Genomic DNA, 19,297 nt, shown 5'->3' on the forward strand with positions numbered 1-19,297 from the left:
TGGGGATTACTTACCATAGGAATTCTCGTTTCTTGCCCCATTATGGATCCGATGCAAGACTGGAGGCTGGTACTCTGAATGAAAGGAGGCAAACAGACCTCTTGTAGAGCAGAAGTGATCCCTTCCTGGGGTTAGGTCAGGGACAAGGTGTGGTGGTTCGGCTAAGCAATTGGACTGGACCACAGAGATGGGGAAACATAGAAAATAGGCCATTCGGCCCTTCGAGCCTGCACCACTATTCAATAAGATCATGGCTGATCATTCACCTCAGTACCCCTATCTTGCTTTCTCTCCATACCCCTTGATCCCTTTAGCCGTAAGAGCCAGATCTAACTCCCTCTTGAATATATCCAATGAACTGGCATCAACAACTCTCTGCGGTACGGAATTCCACAGGTTAACAACCCTCTGAGTGAAGAAGTTTCTCCTCATCTCAGTCCTAAATGGCTTACCCCTTATCCTTAGACTATGTCCGCTGGTTCTGGATTTCCCCAACATCGGGAACATTCTTCCTGCATCTAACCTGTCCAGACCCGTCAGAATTTTATATGTTTCTGTGAGATCCTCTCTCATTCTTCTAAACTCCAGTGAATACAGGCCCAGTCGATCCAGTCTCTCCTCATATGTCAGTCTTGCCATCCCGGGAATCAGTCTGGTGAACCTTTGCTGCACTCCCTCAATAGCAAGAATGTCCTTCCTCAGACCAAAACTGAACACAATATTCCAGGTCTCCCTCACTAAGGCCCTGTACAACTGCAGTAAGACCTCCCTGCTCCTATACTCAAATCCCCTAGCTATGAAAGCCAACATACCACTTGCCTTCACCGCCTGCTGTACCTGCATGCCAACTTTCTATGACTGATGTACCATGAAACCCAGGTCTTGTTGCACCTCCCCTTTTCCTAATCTGCCACCATTCAGATAATATTCTGCCTTCCTGTTTTTGCCACCAAAGTGGATAACCTCACATTTATCCACATTATATTGCATCTGCCACGCGTTTGCCCACTCACCTAACCTGTGCAAGTCACCCTGCAGCTTTTTAGCGTCCTCCTCACAGCTCACACTGTCAACCAGCTTAGTGTCATCTGCAAACTTGGAGATATTATACTCAATTCCCTCATCCAAATCATTAATGTATATTGTAAATAGCTGGGGTCCCAGCACCGAGCCCTGCAGCACCCCACTAGTCACTGCCTGCCATTCTGAAAAGGACCCGTTTATCCCGACTCTCTGCTTCCTGTTTGCCAACCAGTTCTCTATCCAGGTCAGTACACTACCCCCACTACCATGTTCTTTAATTTTGCCACCAATCTCTTGTGTGGGACCTTGTCAAAAGCCTTTTGAAAGTCTAAATACACCACATCCACTGGTTCTCCCTTGTCCACTCTACTAGTTACATCCTCAAAAAATTCTAGAAGATTTGTCAAGCAGGATTTCCCTTTCATAATCCATGCTGACTTGGACCGATCCCGGCACTGCTTTCCAAATGTGCTGCTATTTCATCTTTAATAATTGATTCCAACATTTTCCCCACTACCGACATCAGGCTAATCAGTCTATAATTACCCGTTTTATCTCTCCCTCCTTTCTTAAAAAGTGGCATTACATTAGCTACCCTCCAGTCCATGGGAACTGATCCAGAGTTGATAGACTGTTGGAAAATGATCACCAATGCATCCACTATTTCTAGGGCTACTTCCTTAAGTACTCTGGGATGCAGACCATCAGGCCCAGGGGATTTATCGGCCGTCAATCCCATCCATTTCCCGATCACAATTTCCCTGCCTAATAAGGATTTTCTTCAGTTCCTCCTTCTCACTAGACCCTTGGTCCCCTAGTATTTCCGGAAGGTTATTTGTGTCTTCCTTCGTGAAGACAGAACCAAAGTATTTGTTTAGCTGGGCCGCCATTTCTTTGTTCCCCATTATAAATTCACCTGAATCCTACTGCAAGGGACCAACGTTTGTTTCAGTAATCTTTTTCTCTTCACATATCTATCAAAGCTTTTGCAGTCAGTTTTTATGTCCCAGCAAGCTTCCTCTCATACTCTATTTCCCCACTCCTAATTAAACCCTTTGTCCTCCTCTGCTGTATTATAAAATTCTCCCAGTCCTAAGGTTTGCTGCTTTTTCTGGCCAATTTATATGCCTATTCCTTGGATTTAACACTATGCTTAATTTCCCTTATTAGCCACAGTTGAGCCACCTTCCCCTTTATATTTTTACTCCAGACAGGGATGTACAATTGTTGAAGTTCATCTATGTGATCTTTAAATGTTTGCCATTGCCTACCCACTGTCAACCCTTTAAGTATCACTCGCCAGTCTATTCTAGCCAATTCACGTCTCATACCATCGAAGTTACCTTTCCTTACGTTCAGGACCCTAGTCTCTGAATTAACTGTGTTTCTCTCCATCTTAATAAAGAATTCTACCATATTATGGTCATTCTTCCCCAAGGGGCCTCACACAACAAGATTGCTAATTAGAGCTTTCTCATTTCAAATTTTCATTCAAAAAATTATTGACCTTTCCCATCTTCAGGAATCCAAAACTCTCTTTGATGTTTAAACTCATGAGTCAGAATTTTTACATTGCAGATCGTGCGGGTTCACCAGTTAAAAAAGCTGAAATTGACAGCGTGTCGAGAACCCACCTTCATTCCCACCGAACTCTGCATTTAACTCTGGCGTGTTTCCCAGCGCGCGACGGACTCGCTCGGGAGGGGCGGACAATCTCATTGAAGTAGTTACCAGCTCATTGAACGCTCCACAAGAGGCTTTTTAACCTGAGGTTTCAGCTTTTACTGCTTGTGCACGGGATTCACGGACTTCCTGAAGCTTGCCTGTAGCCATTGTGCGAGTTCATTAAGAGACAGCACATCAATACTCATACCTTACACCTGCTTCCTTGCCGAAGGGAAAGGCTCTTGCAGAGATTTTGCTTTCAGGAATTTGCAGGTGATTTCTGTAACCTCGGAAGCCACTCTCACCACATTGCATCAATCTCACTACATTGGAGGATTGTGCCTCTGATCTCCACTTTACCTTGCATCTATCAGATTAGCATGGTGTTTCACCTTGGGACTCAGATTCGGACAAAGCTGAGCCACAACACCAATAACACCAGCAGCAGCAGCTAAAACACCAGCAGCAGCCTTCTCCTCATGGACCTGATGCTCCACAGAAGAGAGGGAATCAGCACATAGGTGCACCTCGCTGGAGCAATACCCCCAACACAGGGGATATAGGCAGAGGATGAGCTTCCTGGATGTGACCGAACAGGAGGATCAGGCTATCGCACCAGGTCGGGACTCACATTTGTAGCTTGCTTGAAGAAGCTCTGCTGTCGAGGGGACCTAGTGGACACTCTGAGCAGAGCTTGGAGCGTCTTGTGCCCTCCAGTAAGGACTCTGCTGTCCCTGTCTTCACTCACTTGTAATGTGTGAGACACCAGGTGGCAACACGACTCTATCTCTCACAAGACGACGTGCTGTGGGTCCCGTGTTAGTGCGGTTTCAGAAAATGGTAGCATGATCTAATTATCATGGATTTTGGGGACAGTTGAATTATCATTTTCCTGGTACAAAACCTCAATCTGTGGTTACCAATTACCCCAATATTGAAAAGCGAAAATGTAATTATTGGTTTCCTGGAACAATTTTGATATATTAACATAAATATAAGTGTAAACATCAATTGTTCTGAGCCAGGTGTGGGTATTTCAGGTTAAAATAATAGCTTTTTGTTCTAAACAAATATTTATAAAAATTTCAAATGCATTTAAACATTTGTTATTAAGATTATGCAGACATTATTAGAAGCAGCCAAGCACAGCAGAAATGTGAAAAACAAGGAATAATGCTAATAAAACCAATTATACAAGCAAAAGAATCAGGATATAGCTCAACCTGGCGTTGATCAGTACCTTGTCTAAGATAGAACTTGATAACAGACATTTCCAGACTAATCATTTAGTGATCACAAACAATTCTAGTTCAGACACTAGATGGCTATGTGGCAATATTACCTTTGCCCTTCCCTCATACTGTTTGGTCATTAAATCTGAATCTTAGCTATTTAGATATACATGCAGGTACAGCAACATTACGGGTTGGATGTTCATTTTGGTTCTGCCTCTGTTAGCGCCCCTGAAGGGGAGGTAATGGCTCTGGAAATGGTTACCACTCGGGCGGTCAGCTTCCAGCCTCACCAGAACATTTGGTGCCGGTTCTGCGGCAGTGCTGAGCAGTACCGCCGGGTGTGTCGCGCCGGTGTGCAATGTCCCTGGTTTCGACAGTGTTGGGAAATTTGGTTGGAGTGGCACCTGTAGTGAGACTGCCAGGGAAAGCTGGTGGTCAGAGCTGTCCCAGTGGCAATGAGGGAAGGAATGATTGCATAAGGGAAGAGTGATTGTTTTTTTTTCTTTTTGCGATTTAATTTTATTTGGGGGTTGGTAATATATCGGGAAAGTTTTCTGTCCCGATTTTTTTTTTGCAGGGAGGCCTCTCTTAGGATGCTCTGAAGCCAACTCCTTAGCAACATATTTCCAGTTGCTCACCCAGCCTAGCGCCCTAAGAGAAGTGTGGAACACCTCCCTTAGCACTCTGCTCCAGACTCAGGGCCCAGCTGATGAATTTTGTGGATGCCGACGCAAACCATTTCCCGGCGCCATTCATCTTGGGTGCTGCCGATATTAGTGCCCAACGAAGCCTCCAACCGAAAATCCAGCCATACATGTTCAATGCTGGGGTGGGGCTGGGGGAAAGAGAAATCCAACTTAACTTTGTCTGTTTAAAATGGGTGTAAAATGCTTGCACCACACCAGCTTCACCCAATTGTACGAGGTCTTGAGCGGACTAACCAACGGTCCTTAAAAGGACAATTGGAGGCCATTCAAGAAACTTTTTAATAGTTAAATTTCTGTTGAGCTGGCAGGTGCCAGAGAGCTGCGTCGGGACAAATTTGGTTCAGGCCGGCATAGACCGGCCGATGAAGCAATCGCTTCGCGTACTTGCTGTTTGTTTTGTGCACAAGTCAAATTTCTACCCTTGGCTGTTAACATGCAGGGGCAAACAAGAGCCACTCAGATCTCTCATCGTCTAATTAGGTCAGGACATCAGCATGCTAACAAGGGAGTGATGCCAAGCTCAGGCCAAGCTGATCATTACTGTCGTTGCATATGCCAACCCTCTGCTGCATAGTAGCCACAAGTGTCCCACCAGCAGATGGCACAGCTCTGCATACTCCTGTCTGCTGACCCCATCCATGGTCTTTGCATAGTAGATGTGCCAGGGCCTGAAGGCCAATCAGAGAATGTTAGCTTTTGATCACCCTGGACTGTTTTCTTTCATGCAATACCAGTATGAGCTTCTGGGAAAACATATAGAATAAGGGCTAGACAGGTATGGACGTATCGTAGTGATGCCCTCGGGGGGGTCTACAGGAGTACCTCTCTTTACATCCCATGCGTGTCTGTTTTTGGGACATAACAAAGACAAATCTTTAATTTAAAAAAAAACTTGTGCATATCCTATTTGGCTCAGGTCCTTTTTTACTTGGATGTTATTCAAATATTCAGCTATGAGCTTAGTAGTATTTTACTACTGTGTACTACTATGATATAGAAAGCAGATAGCTGACCGGTTTGTACTGTCCAGCTATGATCTGGAACTTTGCTTGCACGGGTTTTGGTGAAGGTCCCTTTGTTATTCTATGTTATTGTATGTATTTGTTATTGTTATTGTATGGTCTCAGGGAGTAAGCCCATATTAAGAGTAACCAATATCCACGAGGGAGATATGATGAGTGACATTAATAATCAATAAGAGTTTAATAGATTGCAAACCCCAGAATGGAGATAGTCAGGCCCACCTGAAAGCACAAAACTGAGCCCTCCATTTCTGCCAACCATGCTTTTAGTGATTTTTTAAATCATTGCATTGTGAAATGATTTTTATTTCAACTGCTGAAAAGCAAAATTTTTTGACAGAGTCAAACAAACAATGGCTGTTGGTGATCATAGCAGACACCCACTAGACAGATTTAAATGGCTTTTCTTTGTCTGTTATTTTAGTAGAGGAACTTAACACAGTGGGGTAGATTTTGACTTTGTGCGACAGCGTGAAATAGGTGATAGCGAAGCGGCAGCTCATTTTACATCTCTCCTGATTTTTCTTTCCATTGACTGCTTTCTCTGGATTTCTACCGATCTTCCATTAAAGTTACTGTGGGATGCCGCAGAACCCTCACTGAAGTTATATCCCATAATCCTTTATGTTGACATTTAAAGCTATGAAATCCAACAACATTTGAATTATTTCTTAGCGAACTATTTGGTAGGAAAAACATAAAGACAAAGTATTATTTAAATGGTGATAGCTTGGGAAGTGTCGATGTACAGAGGAACCTGGGTGTCCTTGTACATCAGTCATTGAAAGCAAACATGCAGGTGCAGCAAGCAGTTAGGAAGGCAAATGGTATGTTGTCCTTCATTGCAAGAGGATTTGAGTACAGGAGCAAGGATGTCTTACTACAGTTATACAGGGCCTTGGTGAGACCGCACCTGGAGTATTGTGTGCAGTTTTGGTCTCCTTACCTAAGAAAGGATTTACTTGCCATAGAGGGAGTACTGATTCCTGGGATGGCAGGACTGTCGTACGAGGAGAGATTGGGTCGACTAGGCCTGTATTCACGAGAGTTTAGAAGAATGAGAGGGGATCTCATTGAAACGTATAAAATTCTGACTGGGCTGGACAGACTGGGTGCGGGGAGGATGTTTCCCCTGGCTAGGAAGTCTAGAACAAGGGGTCACAGTCTCAGGATACAGGGTAGGAAATTTAGGACTATGAGGAGAAATTTCTTCACTCAGAGGGTGGTGAACCTATGGAATTCTCTACCACAGAAGGCTGTGGAGGTCAAGTCACTGAATATATTTAAGAAGGAGATAGCTAGATTTCTAGACACAAAAGGCATCAAAGGATCTGGGGAGAAAGTGGGAATATGGTGTTGAGATAGAGGATCGGCCATGATCATATTGGATGGCAGTGCAGGTTCGAAGGGCCGAATGGCCTACTACTGCTCCTATTTTCTATGTTTCTATGATATCCATAATGGACAGAAAAAGGGCCCAAGTTTCCACATGATTTGCGCCTGATTTTTAGGAGCAACTGGTGGAGAACGGACTATCTTAGAAATTGCAATTCTCCACATTTTTTTTTCTGCAGTTCTAGTCAGGTAGAACAGTTCTACTTTGGAACAGAATTTTTTCTTCAAAAGGGGGCGTGTCCGGCCACTGACGCCTGATTTCAAAGTTTCCACAGTGAAAACTTACTCCAAACTAACTTAGAATGGAGCAATTGAAGATTTTTGTAGAACTGAAAAAACCTGTTCTACACATTAAAAAATCAGGCGCAGGTTACAAATTAGGCGTCCAGAACGAGGTGGGGGGGGGAGAAGGGAAGTCATTAAATTCTATAATAAATCCTTATTTATACTTCTACAAATATTATACAAATAAATCCAATCTGAATAAACATTTATAAGCAAAGAAAAGATTAAATAAACCATCTTCCTACCTGTGTGAAAGTGCTTCAGCCATCGTTCGCTCCCGCGGGGGGGGGGGAAGGGAGCCGTTCCGTTCGTTCCCGTGGGGGGGGGGGGGGGAGGGAGTGGGGGGAGCTGTTCCGTTTGTTCCCGCGGGGGGGGGGGGGGGGGGGGGGGGGAGCCGTTCCGTTCGTTCCCGCGGGGGGGGAGGGGGGAGCCATTCCATTCATTCCCGCGCGGGGGGGGGGGGGGGGAACAGAGCCGTTCCGTTCGTTCCCGACAGCGGGCGGGGGTGGGGAGGGAAACGGCTGCCTCAACTTTCTGAGGCTTGCTGCAAGAAGCCTCAGTGCTGATGTGCTGATGGCAATGTGCTTTTATTAAAAATTTTTCAAAAATTAAACAGCTACAAAGAACTACAAAAATGGCTGAGTGCCAATGTATCCTTCACAGTGCGCGTGCATGCTGCAACGCGCGCGCGCAGCGTTGCCGGCAGGAAAAAAGCTAATTTAAATGGTACCCGCCCCCTCCCACTTACAAAATCGGCGCGAGTGTAGGCTCCGCCCCCCTGGGCGCCACGCCAGGCAGACAAGGAGCTGCAGGGCGCTTGAGAATAGCGCGGTTTTTTTTAGGCGCCATTTTAGGTGCGAAAAACAGGCGCCCAGCTCGGAGAGGCGCCTGTTTTTTATCGTGTGGAAACTTGGGCCCATAGAGCTAATGAAATAAGACAAGGTGGCATATCAACACTTTTTCATTTGTGCAGAAGAATTTCAAAACTTACTTAGAGGAAATGTACAATAAGTAATACATTAAGATGAGTCTGATATCTGTTTAATTTTGCCTTTCGCATATGGGAACTGATGAAGGTAATTAATTTAAAAACTAAAATGTAAAGAATGCATGCTGTATATGGTTAGACCAAAGCAAAGGTTGCTGAATATTATACTCACTGTGATGATTAATAGAGTTCCTTTTACCAGTGTCAAGACGGATGTGATTGGCTGTATAAAAGCTTGAGCCAGAATAATTCCCAAAGACAAGACCCATGTGAAGAATGGAATGACATAAACATGCCTAGGTTTAAAAAAAAAAGTTTATATGTAATGTTGGAACAATCCTTCATAATAATGTCAACCTAAAATCTAGAGTACTTTTTAGAGGAGTTATCTCGGAGTGAGGTATCTCAAGAGTCACACGCTCAGGCATATGAGAGGCGATCTTATAGCAATACAAGATTGTTAAGGGTCTAGAAAAAGTTAACCTGGAATATTACTTTAAATTGTGGGAGTAGAATCAAAAGACACAGGTTCAAACTAGTAAGAGGTAACTTTCGGAGAGATATCAGACATTATTCTTCACAAGAAAAGTGCTCAAAGTATGGAATAAATCTCCAAATAGAGTAGTGGAGGCAAAAGCCCTGGAATAATTTTTTAAAAATTGGATATTACAATACTGGGACTTCATGGATGAATCAAGATGGGTCAAATAGACTTTCTCAACTGCAATTACAATACTTACATGAGCAATTTTATATCTTACAAACACTTATGGAGTTATAAAACAGTTGTGCTCCAATTATCTGTTATGTTTTTCACAAATAATGTTAGAAATCACACTTCACATTGAATAGTTACAGCACCTATAAAATGAATTGGCAACGAGTCAGGTTAGATGCTGGGAAGTATTTATTTTCTCAGGGAGATTTGTGGATTGTTTAATTGCCTTATGGTGTTGAGTTTTGTTCCTGGATTTGGTACAGGTTTCTTTGCCTATTCCAGGAGTTGGCATTGCTGGAAATTGGAGAGGGCACTGACTTATGTTTCATCACAGCGAGAGCACTGATGGACCGAACATTCTTTGCTTACTTTTTTTTCATATGTTTCAGCTCTGTGATTCACAGGAGTTATTGGGGAGGAAGAGAGATTGGTGTTACAGCTCAACAAACTACATGGTCATGCAACTTGAAAGACATTGTGTGCAAAGGAGTGCATCAGAAACACAGGTCCTGAAATTCAGTACCGCTGGAAAGCTGGTGCTCCACCCACCTTTTTGTGGCCATTAGCGACAAAATTTTTTCGTGGCTGGGCCACCCCACATTCAGCTCCAAAAGTGACCAAATGAAATCCAGTGCCAATGAACTCTTCTCAAGTGGATTTTTCATTGGTGTGGCTGTCTTAATTTGAGTGTTATCACCACTGAGAAATTCAGCATGCAGGTAAGGGCATTTTAAAGGCTAGCGTTTGCAGCAAGGCCCTGAGGGGGGGGGGGGAAGGAGTTTGGAAGGATGGCTGCTGTAAGAGGTGCAAAGAGAGCCAACAGGTTCACTGATACGGAGTTGGAGACACTGATGGACGGTGTGGAGGACAGAAGAAGAATACGGTTTCCTGACGTGGGGAGACCTGGCAGACAGGCAGTACATAATGCATGGAGAGAGATTGCAGGGAAGGTGTCAGGCACCTCCATATATGAGGACACACCTTCCCAGGAGGGTGCTGGCCAGTCTGCATCCGGCCCTTCCAGGGTGGCGATGCGTCGACACCTCCTAGCTCTGGGGAGACAGGGATTCTCCTCCTCCTCCGCCGCCTCCTCCTCAGGTGGTACTGCTGGCTCGACCTCCAGTGACTGTCCCCTCGTGATGGCCAGGTCGTGCAGCATGCAGCAGACCACGACGATGATGGAGACCCGTTGAGCAGAGTAATGCAAGGTGCCACCAGAGTGGTCCAGGCACCGGAATCTCTGCTTAAGGATGACTATACACTGCTTGATGATGCCCCTGGTGGCACAATGAGCGGCATTGTATGCATGCTCTGGCACTGTCCTGGGGTTCCACGGAGGAGTGAGCAGCCAAGTTGACAGGGAATATCCATTGTCCCCAAGCAGCCAACCGCAATCCTGATTCGGGCCGGTGAAGACGGCGGGCGCACTGATCTGGCACAGAATGAACGAATCTGCTGCCTCCCTTGCCCGCTGCCTGTCTGTCTGCACGGTGCTGATGGCGACACCTTCTCCTGCGTGTCGCCCTGCTTCTGACCAGATGTACCAGGTATCGCCCTCCAAACACTCCTCCCATCCTCAGGGTGAACCCTGCCAAGCAGGTCTCTGCAGCCCACAGGACTCTACTAAAGAGTCAGACCTGAAAGTTGTACAAAAGTACAGGGGTATGTGCAAACCTCTGAGCAGCACTCAGCAGGTTTAATGGATCCAAAACAATTAATAAAATATAAAAAGATAAATATTGCAGATGCTGGAAAATGAAATAAAAACACTAATAATTAATAAAACTGTACCAAAAGATAAATACTGTGGATGCATGCTGGAAAATGAAATAAACACAATAATGTAATAAAATTATTTACCCACCAAAGGGGCCCCAGCGATGTCACGTTCGAGCACCGCATCGAAAAGCTCGCGGGGGCACTGCCGGGAAAAGTCCTACCTTTTCCTCGGTGAATTTCGCTGTGGTCGTCCCCTTCCAGCGTCCCTCACGCTGCAGAGCTCACCAGTGGAACCTTTCCTTTCCAGCTGCTTCACTGCACCGTTTCCGGCGAAAGTGAACAACGCTGAAATCCTCCCCGAGCTGAACGTGGCTCAGGGAGGGAAAAATACCCGACCGTAACGGCCGATCGATTTTTTTCGATCAACCGCCTTAACTCGGCGGTAGCCGTCCCTTCAGGGATGGTGAATTTCAGGCTCACAATGTCCAACGGGACTTTGAAGTCCTCGGCTTCAAGAATATAAATGTAACTGTAAGGCATTTTTGCTATATTTAAAAAAAATTACCGTGCATGTCAATTAATAGATCAGTTGTTCATGAGAACAAAAAGGTTAAAGGGAACATTTGCTTCGACAAAAATTAACTCACAATGCATCCGAATCGGAAAATTGATGATTTAGCTGAATTGATAAGATTGAAGTAGCACAGCAAGAGATCCAATGCTGGACTGACAGGTATTAAAAAGCAATAATAAATCAGTTTTAATTGCATTAAATTAAGTAATTAATGAGCTCTTTCTGATGAGTACTGATTTTATGTTTAGAAATAAAAGAGCATGAGTATTGGGAAGTTATATTTGCATGAGAAAGATAGAAAGGCAGAAAGAAAGATGGAAAACCCAGCATGAAGCTGGCTGAGTAAACTACTCCCTTTCAGACAAGTTTCTGCCAAAATGCATTAAAATTACTTGTATCCCAGTTTATTTAATTGGAAAAATTACCACAGAATTCTGAAACAAGTGTTATCTATCCCATTATTCCATAATGGTATAGATCTGCTCAATTCTAAACAATTACTATTTTTCTAAAGTTGCATGTTATTTTAAAATGTATTAAACATGAAGTTACAGCAAATCTGTACCCCATCAAAGAGGTTTAGCACGAGTAAGATTAAGTTCAGAGTTCTCATCCTTTATCCTCTAAACACCCCAACATATGCAAGATGCAACTGCTTCTATCCGGTCCCACACTAGCTGCCATTCCCATTCCCCCATCACTGAACACATCTGAAATCTGAAACTTTAAATCACACCACATTGTCATCCCTCCCGATCTCTACAAAATCCCCTCACACATTTCTCGGTCATCCAACTCTGGCCTTTTGTGCATCCTTCTTCCATTCATCATTGGAAACAGAGCCTTCAGTTGCCTCAGCCATACCCTCTGGGATTCGCTCCTTAAATCCTTTCATCTCTCCAATTCTCTGTCCATTTTTAGAAAGATTCTTAAAACATTTTTGATGAAGCTTTTGTTCACAATTGTTGAGCTATTGTTGTTGATTGCCCTGCCAGTATTCTACTTAAATGATCCTGGCAGGCCACGCTCTACACTGGGAGCAGGGATTTACGGTTAAAGTTTATAGCAACAGTCAATTGATTATTGATTTTCTGATTTAAGCATAAATTTGTCTTCGGTAGTATCGCAAAATGGGCGACAGCGCATCGATAGCCCGTTTTACATTCCAACCGATTTTCATTCTCACTGATTTCAGTGGGAAGAAAAATCAGGCAGGGTGTATAATAGGCGGCCAATCCGCTATCGTTCATATTGCTGAAAGGTAACATTACTCCATGTAAGAGAAACATGTAACTTTTCCTTTCAAACTGTTTCTGCTGTTTTTTGGCATTATGTTGTTTAGTACCTTGCGGTGTCTTTTTGCTTCAACCTTTTTGGCTGTAAATAAATCTGAAGTAGTTCTAGACATGATCTTTACAGCACGACAACTGCAAGAGAAATGTAGGGAACAACACTAACCGTTGTACATGGTCTTCTTTGACCTTACAAAGACCTTCGACGCTGTTAACCACGGCGGTCTGTGGAGCGTCCTCCTCCGTTTCGGTTGCCCCCAGAAGTTTGTCGCCATCCTCCGCCTGCTCCACAACGACATGCAAGCCGTGATCCTGACCAACAGATCCACCAGAGACCCAATCTACATCCGGACCGGGGTCAAGCAGGGCTGCATCATCGCGCCAACCCTCTTCTCAATCTTCCTCGCTGCAATGTTCCACCTCACACTCAACAAGCTCCCCGCTGGAGTGGAACTAAACTACAGAACCAGTGGGAACCTGTTCAACCTTTGTCGTCTTCAGGCCAAATCCAAGACCATCCCATCCTCTGTCGTTGAGCTACAGTACATGGACAACGCTTGCGTCTGCACACATTCAGAGACTTAACTCCAAGTCATAGTCAACATATTCACTGAGGTGTATGAAAGCATGGGCCTTACACTAAACATCGGTAAGACAAAGATCCTCCACCAACCTGACCCTGCCACACAGCACTGCCCCCCAGTCATCAAGATCCTTGGTGCGGCTCTTGACAACGTGGACCACTTCCCATACCTCGAGAGCCTATTATCAGCAAGGGCAGACATCGACGACGAGGTTCAACACCGCCTCCAGTGCACCAGCGCAGCCTTCGACTGCCTGAGGAAGAGAGTGTTCGAAGATCAGGCCCTCAAATCTGGCACCAAGCTCATGGTCTACAGGGCTGTAGTGATACCCGCCCTCCTGTATGGCTCAGAGACGTGGACTATATACAGTTGACACCTCAAATCGCTGGAGAAATACCATCAACGATGTCTCCGCAAGATCCTGCAAATCCCCTGGGAGGATAGATGCACCAACGTCAGTATTCTCGATCAGGCCAACATCCCCAGCATTGAAGCACTGACCACACTTGACCAGCTCCGTTGGGTGGGCCATATTGTTTGCTTGCCTGACACAAGACTCCGAAAGCTAACGCTCTACTTGGAACTCCTACATGGCAAGCGAGCCCCAGGTGGGCAGAGGAAACATTTCAAGGACACCCTCAAAGCCTCCTTGATAAAATGCAACATCTCCACCGACAGCTGGGAGTCCCTGGCCAGTGACTGCCCTAAATGGAGGAAGAGCATCCGGGATGGCGCTGAGCAGCTCGAGTCTCGTCACCGAGAGTATGCAGAAAGCAAGCGCAGGCAGCGGAAGGAGCGTGCGACAAACCAGACTCCCAACCCACCCTTTCCTTCAACGACTGTCTGTCCCAGCTGTGACAGAGATTGTAATTCCCGTATTGGACTGTTCAGTCACCTAAGAACATAGAAACATTGAAAATAGGTGCAGGAGTCGGCCATTCGGCCCTTCGAGCCTGCACCACATTCAATTTGATCATGGTTGATCATGCAACTTCAGCATCCCATTCCTGCTTTCTCTCCATACCCCTTGATCCCTTTAGCTGTAAGGGCCACATCTAACTCCCTCTTGAATATATCTAATGAACTGGCCTCAACAACTTTCTGTGGTAGAGAATTCCACAGGTTCACAATTCTCTGAGTGAAGAAGTTTCTCCTCATCTCTGTCCTAAATGGCTTATCCCTTTATCCTTAGACTGTGACCCCTGGTTCTGGACTTCCCCAACATTGGGAACATTCTTCCTGCATCTAACCTGTCCAAACCCGTCAGAATTTTATATGTTTCTATGAGATCCCCTCTCATTCTTCTAAATTCCTGCGAATATAAGCCTAGTTAATCCAGTCTTTCTTCATATGTCAGTCCTGCCATCCGGGAATCAGTCTGGTGAACCTTCACTGCACTCCCTCAATAGCAAGAATGTTCTTCCTCAGATTAGGAGACCAAAACTACATAATATTCAAGGTGTGGCCTCACCAAAGCCCTGTACAACTGCAGTAAGACCTCCCTGCTCCTGTACTCAATTTCTCTTGCTATGAAGGCTAACATGCCATTTGCCTTCTTCACCTGCTGTACCTGCATGCCAACTTTCAATGACTGATGTACCATGACACCCAGGTCCCGTTGCACCTCCCCTTTTCCTAATCTGTCACCATTCAGATAATATTCTACCTTCCTGTTTTTGCCACCAAAGTGGATAACCTCACATTTATCTACATTATACTGCATCTGCCATGCATTTGCCCACTCATCTAACCTGTCCAAGCAACCCTGCAGCCTCTTAACATTCTCCTCACAGCTCACACTGCCACCCAGCTTAGTGTCATCTGCAAACTTGAAGATATTACATTCAATTCCTTCGTCTAAATCATTAATGTATATTGTAAATAGCTGGGGTCCCAGCACTGAAACTTGCGATACCCCACTAGTCACTGCCTGCCATTCTGAAAAGGACCCGTTTATTCCTACTCTTTGCTTCCTGTCTGCCAACCAGTTCTCTATCCACGTCGCTATATTACCCCCAATACCATGTGCTTTAATTTTGCACACTAATCTCTTGTGTGGGACCATGTCAAAAGCCTTTTGAAAGTCCAAATACCCCACATCCATTGGTTCTCCCTTGTCCACTCTACGAGTTACATCCTCAAAAAATTCTAGAAGATTTGTCAAGCATGATTTCCCTTTCATAAATCCATGCTGACTTGGACCAATCCTGTCACTGCTTTCCAAATGCGCTGCTATTTCATCTTTAACATTTGCCCCACTACTGATGTCAGGCTAACCGGTCTATAATTACCCGCTTTCTCTCCCCCATCCCTTTTTTAAAAGTGGTATTACATTAGCTACTCTCCAGTCCATAGGAATTGATCCAGAGTCGATAGACTGTTGGTAAATGATCACCATTGCATCCACTATTTCGAGGGCTATTTCCTTAATACTCCAGGGTGCAGACTATCAGGCCCTGGGGATTTATCGGCCTTCAATCCCATCAATTTCCCTAACACAATTTCCTGACTAAAAAGGACATGGAGCAATCTAGAGTAAAAATATTTAACTTGGGGAAGGCCAATTTCAGTGGGATGAGAATGGATCTGGCCCGGGTAAATTGGAATCAAAGATTGGCAGGCAAAACTGTTATGGAACAATGGGTTGCCTTTAAAGCGGAAATCGTTCAGGTACAGTTGAGGGGGAAAGGCAGGGCAACTAAAGCCAGGGCTCCTTGGATGATGAAATGGATGGAGAATATGATGAAGCAGAAAAAGAGCGCATATGACAGATGTCAAGTTGCAAATACATCCGAGAGTAAGGCAATATATAGAAAGGTCAGAGGAGAAGTGAAAAAATGAGGGGCATAGAGAGGGTATTAGAATAGAATGGCAGCTAACATAAAAGGTAATCCAAAAGTCTTCTATAGGCATATAAATAGTAAAAGGGTAGTAAGAGGAGGGGTGGGGCCAATTAGGGACCAAAATGGAGACCTATGCGTGGAGGCAGAGAGTATGCTGAGGTACTAAACGAGTACTTTGCATCTGTCTTCACCAAGAAAAAAGGATGCTGCCATAGACATAACGAAGGAGGAGGTCGTGGAGACACTTGATAGGATAGAAATTGATAAAGAAGAGGTATTAGAAAGGTTGGCTGTACTTAAAGTAGATGGGATGCATCCGAGGATACTGAGGGAAATACGGGCGGAAATGGAGAAGGTACTGGCCATAACATTCCAATCCTTCATAGGTATGGGGGTGGTGCCAGAAGACTGGAAAATTGCAAATGTTACACCATTGTTCAAAACAGGGTGTAAAGATAAACCCAGCAACAACAGTTTAACCTTGGGAGTGGGGAAGAATTTAAAACAGTAATCTGGGTCAAAAGTAATAGTCACTTGGATAGGTATGGATTAATTAAGGAAAGCCAGCACGAATTTGTTAAAGGCAAATCGTATTTAACCAACTTGATCGAGTTTGTTGATGAAATTAATGCGGTTGATGGACATAGATTTCGAAAAAGTGTTGAACAAAGTACACATAATAGGCTTGCCAGCAAAGTTGAAATCCATAGAATAAAATGGACAGTGGCAGCATGGATACAAAATTGGCTAAGTGACAGGAAACAGAGCAGTGGTGAACGGTTGTTTTTTAGACTAGAGGAAGGTATACAGTGGTGTTCCCCAGGGGTTGGGACTAGGACCACTGCTTTTCTTGATATATATTAATGACTTGGAGAGAGCACAATTTCAAAATTTGCAGAAGACACAAAGCTTTCAAGTACAGTGAACAGTGAGGAGGCTAGTGATAGACTTCAGGAAAACATAGACAGACGGGCTGGTGAAATGGGCAGACACGTGGCAGATGAAATTTAATGAAGAAAAATGTGAAGTAATGTATTTTGGTAGAAAGAATGAGGAGAGGACATATAAACTAAATGGTAGAATTTTAAAGAGGGTGCACGAACCCTGGGGGTATGTGTGCACCAAATTGTTGAAGGTAGCAGGGCAGGTTGAGAAAACAGTTAAAAAGATATACCGGATCATGGGCTGCATAAATTGAGATATAGAGTATAAAAATATGGAAATTATGATGAACCTATATAAAATACTGGTTTGGCCTCAACTGGAGTAATGTGTCCAATTCTGGACACCACATTTTCAGAAGGATGTGAAGGCCTTAGAGAGGGTGTAGAAAAGATTTACCAGAATGATTTCAGGAATGAGCGACTTCAGTTACGTTGATAGACTGGAGAAGTTGGGGGTGTTCTCTTTGGAGCGACGAAGATTGAGAGGAGATTTGATAGGGGTGTTCAAAATCATGATGGTTCTGGACAGAGTAGATAGAGAGAAACTATTCCCATTGGCACAGGACACAGATTTAAGGTGATTGGCAAAAGAACCAAAGGCGATGTAGGAAAAAAATGTTTTCGCAGAGAGTGGTTGGGATTTGGAATGCATTGCCTGAAAGGTTGGTGGAAGCAGACACAATTGGATAAGTATCTGAAGGAAAAAAAATTTGCAGGGCTACAGGGAAAGAGCAGGGGAGTGGGACTAGTTGAGAGTCGGCACGGGCACGACGGGCTGAATGGCCTTATGTGCTGTAATCATTCTATGTTTCTATGAAAGTCATTGAGAACTTACTGTGAGGAAGACAACTGTATCAAACTATCCCCTATCCCAGCACAGCACACTTTGATGTCAACATTACTGCGCTTCACGTCGGTATATTTAAAATCTGAAGTTTTAAGTATAAACATGACAATAAAAATGGATGCTTCCCTCGTGTCCATCTATGATATTCAGTTATGTCTCATGTCAGAGGAAATGGGAATTTGCTGATATGAAGTTATGCGCATAAAATTTGACTGACTGAATAGTATGAAAATTGCTGTGTTCACAATAAAATTGAAATGTTGCTGACATTCATTTTAGATTTCATCCAACGTTGCAGAATTTTGAAAGGCAGTGAGATAAAAAGACACAACTAAAATTCAATGGTGGACTAGTTTTGAACAAAGAGTGACTGACCGTATTCTTGCATTTTATTTGCGTACGTAACAGCAGTCACTCACTTTCAAAATAATTCATTGTATGTGTTGTGCTTTGAAATGTGTAGAAGGCACTATCAAAATTACAGGCTTTCAATCTTTTAATAAATCATGATCATATTTGATATGAAAAGATAATTTAATGCCATTTAGAAAGCAATTAAATTGTTTCAAAGCTACTACAATCACAAAAAAATTGTTGCACCGATGATAGCCATTTTAGATTTTAAATAACCATTCATTTTAAAAGCAAGTTGCAATGATATATGCAATGAGTCAAATCTGGCAAAAAAATGAAATGACTATATAGCAGACTTGCATAGAACAGAAGAGTGTTACTTAATTGTATGAAGCAAAGTTGGTAGCAGTTTACATAATGGGACCACAGTTCTGAATTTTTGAAATGTGTTGCACATCAGGATTTTTCTCAACCCTTGTTCTCATGATCATGGCTAGACAGCAGAGTGAGCCGCTTAAGAACCAAAACTTGCATCCTTATTCAGTGCCATGTATGGGTTAGTGTACCCAGGTTTAACAATGAATCTGAAATTATGATAAACCACTTACTGGATTATGCATGTGATGCCTATTGTGTTCTTTCGTCATCTCTTAAAATGGAAAGTAACATATTGCTAGACCAAAGGATCATCACAGGCAGTCCCTCGAAATCGAGGAAGACTTGCTTCTACTCTAAAGGTGAGTTCTAGAAATAGTGGATGCATTGGTGATCATTTTCCAACATTCCATGGACTCTGGATCAGTTCCTATGGATTGGAGGGTAGCTAATGTAATCCCACTTTTTTAAAAAAGGAGGGAGAGAAAACAGGGAATTATAGACTGGTTAGCCTGACATTGGTAGTGGGGAAAATGTTGGAATCAATTATTAAAGATGCAATAGCAGCATATTTTGAAAGCAGTGACAGGATCGGTCCAAGTCAGCATGGATTTATGAAAGGGAAATAATGCTTGACAAATCTTCTAGAATTTTTTGAAGATGTAAATAGTACAGTGGACAAGGGAGAACCAGTAGATGTGATGTATTTGGACTTTCAAAAGGCTTT

The 19,297-nt window shown here is 43.8% G+C and overlaps 1 protein-coding gene across 1 annotated transcript in view; it reads right to left on the reverse strand.

The window, feature by feature from the left end:
- Nucleotides 1-19,297, reverse strand: part of LOC139265339 (uncharacterized) — a 514,006-nt gene that overhangs the window by 276,396 nt on the left and 218,313 nt on the right. The window contains exon 8 of the mRNA XM_070882307.1: nt 8,493-8,616. Coding sequence (XP_070738408.1) covers nt 8,493-8,616 — 124 coding nt within the window. The remainder of the gene's footprint in view (nt 1-8,492; nt 8,617-19,297) is intronic.

The sequence above is a fragment of the Pristiophorus japonicus genome, chromosome 6 (assembly GCF_044704955.1).
Source record: "Pristiophorus japonicus isolate sPriJap1 chromosome 6, sPriJap1.hap1, whole genome shotgun sequence".
Taxonomy (NCBI): Eukaryota; Metazoa; Chordata; class Chondrichthyes; family Pristiophoridae; genus Pristiophorus; species Pristiophorus japonicus.